General features: G+C 37.7%; 1 protein-coding gene across 1 annotated transcript; it reads left to right on the forward strand.

Annotated features, from left to right (window-relative positions):
- The first annotated feature begins 389 nt into the window (after window positions 1-389).
- On the forward strand, window positions 390-10,986 carry LOC139965790 (uncharacterized). The gene is made up of 5 exons (XM_071968491.1): window positions 390-7,342; window positions 7,630-7,975; window positions 8,201-8,371; window positions 8,655-8,861; window positions 9,837-10,986. The coding sequence occupies exon 1, from the start codon at window positions 1,610-1,612 to the stop codon at window positions 6,311-6,313; it is 4,704 nt and encodes a 1,567-aa protein (XP_071824592.1). The 5' UTR covers window positions 390-1,609; the 3' UTR covers window positions 6,314-7,342; window positions 7,630-7,975; window positions 8,201-8,371; window positions 8,655-8,861; window positions 9,837-10,986.
- Window positions 10,987-11,061: the final 75 nt, after the last annotated feature.

Consider the following 11,061-nt stretch of genomic DNA (forward strand, 5'->3'; position numbering starts at 1 on the left):
TAGTTGTTATCGATTGGATCTTTCGTATTAAGTCTCACATCACCGGCCTCAACAAAGACTTGGGACCCCTTAACAACTTGGTTTTAATTCCATCATTGCAACTTACTCTTATCTAGCGTCATACTTTCATTGTGTCACATTTTGTACTTCTCATTCGACTGCCAAGTATTGCTGACGAAGGTCCCAGGGGGACCGAAAATTCCAATATATTTTGTAAAACTTACTCCTTATTTGTCAATTATGAGTCATATCTTATTTCTCTGGTTTTCTCTAATAATATATATATATATGTATATATATATATATATATATATATATATATATATATATATATATATATATATATATATATATATATGTATATATATATATATATATATATATATATATATATATATTGTTACAGGCCCCTAAGTAGTCTCAATAATTTGTATGATTTTTGCAACAATTAGTTGTAGTATAAATCAATATCATAGAATATTATAAATTAATCTAAGAATCATAGTATAGAACTGCCTGGTGTGTGTGCATATCTGGTGTGTGCAGAATATTTGGAAAAGTTGAGAAGCTTCTAGAAGAGTTAGAACATTTGAGAACAATGTAGAACATCCCAATACAGTACACATTGGAACAAGCTAGAACATTGGAGTGCCGCCAAGGGGACATCCCCTGTGCTATTTTTAGAACACTAGGTGAGGATTTCCTGGAAAGGTGAAGTGACCTTTTGGATTGGTTGAACTGAGCTGGAGCTACTGTAAGATGCTTCTAGAATGGATGGACATTTCAAGATCTTTCTGGACTTGTGAAAAGGCTATATAAGCACCTGATAATTTGAGATCGAGAGTTTTTAACCATCTTGGCTCCAGGAGTTTAATAACCTCTCGCTCAAGTGAATCCTACAATTCCAGTGTGAGTAAATACTCACTTAGTTTGACAGTAAAGTTATAGCTGTCTTTTTATTAGTGGATTTGCTACAAGTTTACCGGCTTCGAAGTCGCCCATCGTTGTGTAGCCGTCTTCGGTTCTGTGCCAGTCAGCACTAATTATTGTGGCCTCTGAGTTACCCAAGGACAGGAATCCAAGGATAAACAAGCTGCAAGCACAACTTGGACATTCATTAGTAGTCGACCTCCGAAGTGGAAGTCATCAAGTTGGGAGCTGGATTTCTTCAATATTGGACCTTCGTCCGTCTACAAGTTTCGCTGGAATATTCGCCAGGACTTTTTGTCACTGCGCTCGCGTCGCAGCACACACCAGGTAGTGAGTAAATTATAGTATAACTTATTAAATCTGTTTTAGTGTAAACTGCTTAGATATTGATAAATGATCTTTGTTTGATTTTAACTACCTTGAACACACAATTAAATAAATACTTATTGTTATATTTAAAGTTAAATTTTACAGTGTGCTGTTTAGTCATTTGAGTTGTGAACCCAAGGGGAGGTGTATTCTGGCCTTGATCGAGTTGATCGTAACAGAATTGGGGGCCTATCCGGGAAGGTACACTGTAAAAAATTGAAGTTAATTGTTTTTCAACATTATCTGATTGTGTGTTTACATTGATATTTGTGCTGCATATTGTTGTTTGTAATTTAACTAGTTGTTCACTATGGCATTTGTTGCAGAAGATTTTGTTCAAGATGTAACGTGGGAGGTTTTTGATGAGCTCAAGAAGCCAGATTTAATGGCATTGGCCGTGTATTTGGAAATTGAAGTAAAGCATGCTATGCGTAAACAAGTCATCAAAAATACACTCATTGACCGTTTGGTTGCAGACGATTTGTTAGATGAGAAATGTCTGGAAAACAAAGTAGAAATTCTGGATAGTTCAGATTCTGCAGTAAAATTAAAACAATTAGAGATTCAGAAAGAAATTGAAATGACCAGATTAGAAATGGAGGAACGAATTAAATTGAAAGAAATAGAAGCCAAAGTACAAATGGAAAAAGATAAATTAGAAAAACAAGGCTCATCAAACTTCTCAGACAAATTTGATGCCACAAAGAATATAAGGTTAGTGCCAAAATTTCAAGAAACTGAAGTGGATAAATATTTCTTACACTTTGAGAAGATTGCCGAAAGTTTGAAATGGCCTAAAGAATCTTGGACATTGTTGCTCCAGTCAGTGTTCATTGGGAAAGCTAGAGAAATTTATTCTTCCCTATCAATTGAACAATGTCATAATTATGATGTGGTTAAGAAAGCAGTTCTTAAGGCCTATGAGTTGGTGCCCGAAGCTTACCGGCAAAAGTTCCGAAGTGCAAAGAAAGAAACCAACCAAACTCATGTTGAGTTTGCAAGAGTACAAGAACAAATGTTAGATAGGTGGCTTAGCTCTAAAAATGTGAACAATGAATTCAAACAACTTAGGCAATTGGTTTTGGTTGAGCAATTCAAGAGTTGTATCCATGCTGACATCAGGACTCACTTAGATGAGCGCGACATAAATAATTTAGAAGATGCAGCAATAACGGCAGATGATTACGCCCTCACGCATAAGTTGAGTACCAATAATACAGGTGGGCATAATAAGTTTAGTCAGTATCACAAGAATAATTATAATAAGCCTAACCAAAATAAATTGTCCCAAAATCAAAATAGCACTAAAGAAGGAAATAAACAGTCAGGTCCCTCAAATCAGGGAAGTAAAGGTCCTTCTAGTGAAAAACCAACCAAGTCATGGGATGGTTTTAAGAAGTCAGTGACTCGTGACTACTGCAAAGAACCAGGCCACACTAAGTCCAAGTGTTGGAAGTTAATGGGAAAGCAGTTGGCTCTACAACAGCAATCTGCACCCACAGGTTGTGCTGTGGCCATGAGATCTCAAGTTAGTTTTCAGGCTGTTAAACAGAAAGATCTTGAGTCTGAGAAAATTAGGGAAGACTTTGAACCATTTGCTTTGGAGGGTTCTGTATCACTTGAGAGTGATAAAGTTGATCCAAAGCCTATAAAGATCATGCGTGACACTTGTTGTGCACAGTCAATGATTTTGGAAGGGTCATTGCCCTTTAGTGAAGTAAGTGCAACAGGTGAAAATGTCTTGATTCAGGGCATTGGTATGGATATTATTAGTGTCCCTCTTCACAAGATGAATTTAAAGTCTGATTTGGTCTCAGGTACAGTCATAGTTGGAGTGAGGCCTGAACTCCCAGTCAAAGGTGTTTCTATGTTGTTAGGTAATGATTTGGCTGGTGGAAAAGTACTTCCTCAACCAATTGTTACTCGTGAACCCTGCACGGAGGCTGGTAATGATGACGAAAGTAGTGTCGTCTTTCCAGCTTGTGCAGTAACAAGAAGTATGACTCAGAAAACAATGCTTGAAGCAAATAGTAAGGATAAAGGGGATGACTTGGTCCCTAATCTAGATTTAGAGGGGACATTCATGACAGAGTTGGATGAACCAGGTCATCTTCTCTCTTCAGGGGAGAAAAGCTCTCCAAAACATAGCCAAGACTTCAAGCCCATGCTTAATGGGGACAGTGATACTGATCCCTTGAGTCACAATAAGTTAGTCATAGAACAGGAAAATGACCCTGAACTTAAGGACCTTGGTCAAAGGGCATTGACCCTACAGGAAGCTGAAGAAGTTCCTGTCTGTTTTTACAAACGGAATGGTGTTCTGATGAGGAAATGGAGACCACCTGATGCTCCAGCAACTGATGAATGGCAAGTCATTCATCAGATTGTAGTTCCCAAAGTATATCACAGGGAGGTCATCAGCATTGCCCATGATAGTCCCATGGCAGGACATCTAGGAATTAGAAAGACACATGATAGGATCTTGAATCATTTTTGGTGGCCTACACTTAGGAAGGATGTTTCTGAGTATTGTAGATCTTGTCACACTTGTCAAGTAGTGGGCAAGCCTAATCAGAAAGTCCCTGCCGCTCCTTTAAAGCCTATACCGGCGTTTGATGAACCATTTAGTCGGGTTATAGTTGATTGTGTAGGACCTCTCCCTAAGACTAAATCAGGTAATCAGTATCTGTTGACTATCATGTGTGCCTCTACCAGGTTCCCAGAAGCTATACCCTTGAGAAATATTAAGGCTAAGACAATCGTGAAGGCTCTAACCAAGTTTTGCACTCTTGTAGGACTTCCAAAGTCGATACAGTCAGATCAAGGGTCAAATTTCACGTCAGGCTTATTTCAGGAAGTCATGTATGAGTTAGGAATAGAACAATACACCTCTAGTGCATACCATCCGGAGTCCCAAGGAGCTTTAGAGAGATTCCATCAGACTCTAAAGAATATGATTAAGACTTACTGTTTCGATTTTGAAAACGATTGGGATGACGGTGTTCACCTATTATTGTTTTCTGCAAGAGAAGCAGTTCAGGAAACATTAGGTTTCAGTCCCTTTGAGTTAGTATTTGGGCATACAGTTCGAGGTCCCTTAAAGCTTCTGAAGGAAAAATGGCTGAATGATGAAATTGATACAAACCTTTTGGATTATGTTTCCAAATTCAAGTATAGGCTTAATAGAGCAAATGAAATTGCTAGGGATAATCTAAAAGAGGCCCAAAGCAAAATGAAAAGGTGGTATGATAAGGATGCCAAAAGTAGAGTATTTAGTCCAGGAGACAAAGTACTGGTCTTGTTTCCAATACCTGGACACCCACTGCGGGCAAGATACCATGGGCCTTATACAGTAGAGTCAAAAGTGGGTGAAGTTGACTACATTGTCAAGACGCCAGATAGGCGCAAAAGTAGGCAATTGTGCCATATAAACATGCTCAAAGAGTATGTTGATAGAAATGATGATGGCAGTGTAAAACCAGTGTGCTCTGTAGGTCCTAGTAATGATAGTAGTCATGACGACACTCCAGAAATGGAAGTTGATCAAAATGACAATAGTGATGATAGGCAGCATGAATATCCTATGAAGTTGCAAAACTCTGACGTGCTTGCAAAGTTGAATGAAAAATTAGGCCATCTTTCAAAAAATGTGCAGTGTGAATTGAAGCAATTAATTCACGAGAGGGAAGATATTTTTCCCGATGTTCCTAGTAGGGCTAATGCTGCTGATCATGACGTTGATGTGGGTGACCATGAACCAATCAAACAGCACCCCTACAGAGTAAACCCACTGAAGAGAGCACATCTCAATAAAGAAATTGAGTATATGTTAAAAAATAACATAATAGAACCTAGCAAAAGTGAATGGAGTTCCCCATGTATTCTGGTTCCAAAACCAGATGGTTCCTTTAGATTTGTGACAGACTATAGAAAAGTCAATCAGTGCTCGAAAACGGATTCGTATCCGATTCCGCGTATAGACGATTGCATTGATAAAATTGGCAATGCAAAATTTGTTAGCAAGTTTGACCTTTTGAAGGGGTATCGGCAAGTCCCCCTCACTGATCGAGCCAAAGAAATGTCGGCCTTTTGCACCCCAGATGCCCTTTATCAGTATCGGGTTATGCCGTTTGGTATGAAAAATGCACCGGCAACGTTTCAGAGAATGGTCAATTGTATTGTGGCTGACATTGAAGGCTGTGAAGCCTATGTAGATGATTTGATTGTCTACAGCCAAACTTGGGAACAACACATAGGGCAACTCCGTCACTTGTTTAAGAAATTGTCACAAGCCAAACTAACAGTTAATTTGGTTAAAAGTGAATTTTGTCAAGCCAATATTGTTTATTTGGGTCATGAAGTAGGCCAAGGCAAGGTCAAGCCTATCAAGACTAAGGTTGAAGCAATTGAGAAATTCCCCACACCAAAGACTAGGAAAGAGCTTCAGCGATTTCTAGGTATGGCTGGATATTACAGGAGGTTCTGTCAGAATTTTTCTGATGTGGCCAGTCCATTGACAAATTTGTTGGCAAAGAATGTCAAATATGTTTGGTCAGAGGAAACCGAAAATGGTTTCAACAAAATCAAAGCCATACTGATTAGTGAACCAGTTCTGATAGCACCAGACTTTCAGAAACAATTCAAGTTGGCCACAGATGCCAGTGACATAGGGTGTGGTGGAGTTCTAATGCAAGTTGGTGAAGATGGAATAGATCACCCTATTTCATACTTCTCCAAAAAGTTTGACAAGCACCAAAGAAATTACTCCACTATTGAAAAGGAGTGCCTTGCTCTCATTTTGGCATTGGAGCATTTTGATGTATATGTGGGTACCACTGTGCACCCAGTGCTTGTCTTCACAGATCATAACCCCCTGACCTTCATCCACAGGATGAAAAACAAAAATCAGAGACTAGTAAGGTGGAGTTTGACCTTGCAGGAATACAACCTGGACATCAGGCATATCAAAGGCAAAGATAATGTGATGGCTGATGCCTTGTCCAGAGTTGGATAGTTTATCATTAACAAGCAAAGAGTTTTAAAAGAAAAGGTGTCATTGTAAATAAATTCTGTATGTAAACCTTTAAGGTTATGAGTGCCTTAAATAGGCTTAAATGTTCATATGAGATTAAAAGTTAAGAAAGTTTTCTTTTCAATCAAACTTTCTTTCTTTAAGGGGGAGGGTGTTACAGGCCCCTAAGTAGTCTCAATAATTTGTATGATTTTTGCAACAATTAGTTGTAGTATAAATCAATATCATAGAATATTATAAATTAATCTAAGAATCATAGTATAGAACTGCCTGGTGTGTGTGCATATCTGGTGTGTGCAGAATATTTGGAAAAGTTGAGAAGCTTCTAGAAGAGTTAGAACATTTGAGAACAATGTAGAACATCCCAATACAGTACACATTGGAACAAGCTAGAACATTGGAGTGCCGCCAAGGGGACATCCCCTGTGCTATTTTTAGAACACTAGGTGAGGATTTCCTGGAAAGGTGAAGTGACCTTTTGGATTGGTTGAACTGAGCTGGAGCTACTGTAAGATGCTTCTAGAATGGATGGACATTTCAAGATCTTTCTGGACTTGTGAAAAGGCTATATAAGCACCTGATAATTTGAGATCGAGAGTTTTTAACCATCTTGGCTCTAGGAGTTTAATAACCTCTCGCTCAAGTGAATCCTACAATTCCAGTGTGAGTAAATACTCACTTAGTTTGACAGTAAAGTTATAGCTGTCTTTTTATTAGTGGATTTGCTACAAGTTTACCGGCTTCGAAGTCGCCCATCGTTGTGTAGCCGTCTTCGGTTTTGTGCCAGTCAGCACTAATTATTGTGGCCTCTGAGTTACCCAAGGACAGGAATCCAAGGATAAACAAGCTGCAAGCACAACTTGGACATTCATTAGTAGTCGACCTCCGAAGTGGAAGTCATCAAGTTGGGAGCTGGATTTCTTCAATATTGGACCTTCGTCCGTCTACAAGTTTCGCTGGAATATTCGCCAGGACTTTTTGTCACTGCGCTCGCGTCGCAGCACACACCAGGTAGTGAGTAAATTATAGTATAACTTATTAAATCTGTTTTAGTGTAAACTGCTTAGATATTGATAAATGATCTTTGTTTGATTTTAACTACCTTGAACACACAATTAAATAAATACTTATTGTTATATTTAAAGTTAAATTTTACAGTGTGCTGTTTAGTCATTTGAGTTGTGAACCCAAGGGGAGGTGTATTCTGGCCTTGATCGAGTTGATCGTAACAGAATATATATATATATATATATATATATATATATATATATATATATGTCCATATATTCATACTGCAGGACATCTGGGCGTCAGCAATCTGTTTCGGAAAATCGCTGAAATATATAATGATGCAGAGAGGGAATATCGTGCTGTGTGAGAATTCACTGTTCTATTTCATAACACTGGTGACTCTACCCACCGTGATGGTGTACTTTGCAACATGGGAACCTACATTCATAATTAATACTGCTGAGCAACCAAGCTATAGAAGCCATAATACTGATAAGCTGACGTCATTTTCGCAAATTCCAATAGGATCGAAGTTGTTACATCAAGTTGCACCAACCGTAAGAGGCAGCTCTCAAGTGACGGACACTGAAATATTGAATGTCTCAAAACAATCAGGTAACGATGTGCCAAAAGGTATGTTCTGGAACTTTCATGACTTATATGTTCGTAATTTCCACAGTTATTTTGTAACTTCGCTCAGCTGTAAATGTTTCTTTACCTCTCTTTCTCTCTCTTTTGACAATTTTTCGACGGTACTATATGCTACTGTATATCTTTACATTGGTTTAGCTAAAATAGGAATTAACGATTTTTTTTTCATTTCACTCACAAGTACATGTTTTTTCCCCTTCTCTACAGCAATACTAAATATATGCCAGAATGTTACGTTAATGCCTCATGGAAGTTTAGCAGTAGTAGCTTTGGCGAGTTTACCCGGCTCAGGAAACACATGGCTGAGGTACCTGATAGAGAGAGTGACAGGCATATATACAGGCAGTATATATAACGACAGAACACTGACAGTAGGAGGTGACTAAAACATGAATATTTAATACTTGTCATTTAAATACATGATTTGGATATCTGATGCATATGAAAATGCCCGAACTAATAGTTAAATTTTAGATTTAAAAATACAAACCGATTCGTGTCAGTGTATGATCAATGTTTTACTAGCATAAAACATTTTTATGTTTTATAAAACATCATTACCTGCTGCTGTTTATATGGAAGTTATTATTCTTGTTATAGACTTGGTAATAAAGTTAATACCAACCTGGTTATAAAAGTAAAGTGCTCTGACTTTCTGCAGGTTTTCTCGGAGAAACCGTTCCTGCATATACAGGAAGAACGGTGGCTGTGAAAATGCACGTAATCAGAGAACCCAAAAAGATAAATAAAACGATATTATTGATCAGGGATCTCTTCGAAGCTATTAAAGCCGAGTTCAATCGATATCATGGAAAAAACGGTAAATTACACACCCGAATAGCACCCGTAGCCCTATATAAATCAGAAGGTAAGTGAAACCGATATATTTTATGTATGACTTGTGAGATTATGTAAGAGTACCATTCATTCATTCTTTAATTCATTTCAGTAATGCAAAGTACACCGTACTGTTTAAAACGTTTAAACAATTATAATGATGTAATGAGGAAGTATGCTGATCAGCCTGCAGTGGGCTTGACATGAGCACACTAACAGATCAACTAATGAAGAAAAGAAAAGATTACGTAACAGGAAGAGAAAAGTTCAAAGCCTACATTAATTTGTCAATAAAAAGAATTTGTACCAAGTATCTCGTCATATATTTCCATTTACTTTGATTCCAGTGACATTGAAATACCCCAGTGGTTTGGAGGAAAGCGAAAAACGCTTGTGAATTTATTTGTCAATACTAAAACTTCATTAGGAAAATTGGTGAAAGAGTCTTCTGCTGTATCTTATCCGCCGGGTCATTTCTCGGCGTCCTGAAGCTTCGATATATTTCATTGAACCGTCTCTAAAACCATCCTAGAAACGATGTCTTATGATCTTGTTTCTTGAAAGTTTCTAAATGAAAACTCAGAACTTTCCCTCATAGACGAATTTACTGTATCTCTATATCTTGTCTGGTTGATAATTTTAACTATCCCTTTTCAATGGTGCAGGTACAGGCGCGAATTCAGAAGGTTTGAGGTGTACACTTCCACCCCCTATTTTCTATCCCACAAAAAAATCAATGTAGTTATTAGCAAAACTTTTATTTTCTTCGGGGAAGGCCCCCACACCCCCCCCCCCTCCAACCCCGTCTACATGAGAGTCTGCTTCAACGACTTTAGAACTACACCCGCGGCTTTTTGATATCCTGGATCAGCAACTGAAGTACCACATGGTACTTGTTACCTGTGTAATATATGAGCTGGTCGGATTCACAATGCATGTTATTATATTGACTTATTTACCATTTCATCCTTTCAACTTTTTATCCCAACTTTTCTTCTCTTTTTAGCATGGCCGAAACTTATTGACAAACAACTAAACAAATGGCAAAAACTGATTGATGATATCACAGCAAACTTTGCGAATAATGACAGACTGTTAATAGTTTATTTTCAAGATCTAAAGAGCGATTTACGAACTGAGTTGAAAAGAATTGTGGAGTTTTTGGAACTTCCCTTAAATGAAGATAGGTTAATCTGTACCTTGAAGAATCAGCAAGGCCAATTTCATCGGCATCATAAAGCTTTACCTTTTAATCCTTTTAATGCCGCTCAACAGAAGCTCGTAGAAGCAGCAATGACTAACGGAATAAAAAAAATTAAAAGAAACTCTCAAACCATTATAACCGAGTCACGGCAGGAATGAGAACAACAGGTTAAAATGAGGAATTCTTTCCCACATATAAAGCCGAAATAAATAAAACGATTTTGCAGACAGTTTGGATAGTTTTCTGACTTCTAATGACGTTATCTGTGGAATGTTTCTTTTAGAGAGCCATTTACGAAGCACAAGGATCAAGGACTGATCAAGATGACGAACAAGGAAGTTTTGAAAAGGATTTTTCGGGAATTTTGTGTCACAATGACAAACTGTTTAATAACAGTTTAACCAGGCATAGCGTAACTCCCAGCCAAACCAAAGACGTAGTGAGATAATCAAGCTTCTTATAGCCTAATGTTCATAGTTCTGAAACTGTCAGGCACGTCTACATTTTCTGGTCCTTTTTGAGAACACTGATAAGTTTGATGCGTTGGACTGATTATGAAAAAGTAATCAGTTTTCACATGGTGGTCTCTGTAAGGACCGTTCAGTTTAATAATGACATTTTTTGTAAGTATCAAATTAAGTGATGATGATTAATTACTATATACAGGTTCGCTGATCGATGTTCATACCTCATGAATGTTATATATCACCTTCAAAATTGATGGGTTTTATTTGTTGTACCAGCCTTAGGAACGATGTATACTGCAAGGCTTGTATCTTTTAAAGTGTAGTTTTAGTATATAGTAGGTGTCCTTCACTTTCTTTTTACAGTACCGGGATTATATTTTGTTTTGGTAATTTCTTGTTGCTTTTTGACATACAATCTCTTGTATATATTACAGGACATTGTGAGACTATGCTGAACAGATAGCTAATCAACAACTGCAACAAAATCATTGATTTGTTTCTTTGGATCAGTGGTGCTGTAACCACGTCATTCTTCCCCTAGTAAAGTGACAACTGACAAA

The sequence above is a fragment of the Apostichopus japonicus genome, chromosome 3 (genome assembly GCF_037975245.1).
Source record: "Apostichopus japonicus isolate 1M-3 chromosome 3, ASM3797524v1, whole genome shotgun sequence".
Lineage (NCBI taxonomy): Eukaryota > Metazoa > Echinodermata > Holothuroidea > Aspidochirotida > Stichopodidae > Apostichopus > Apostichopus japonicus.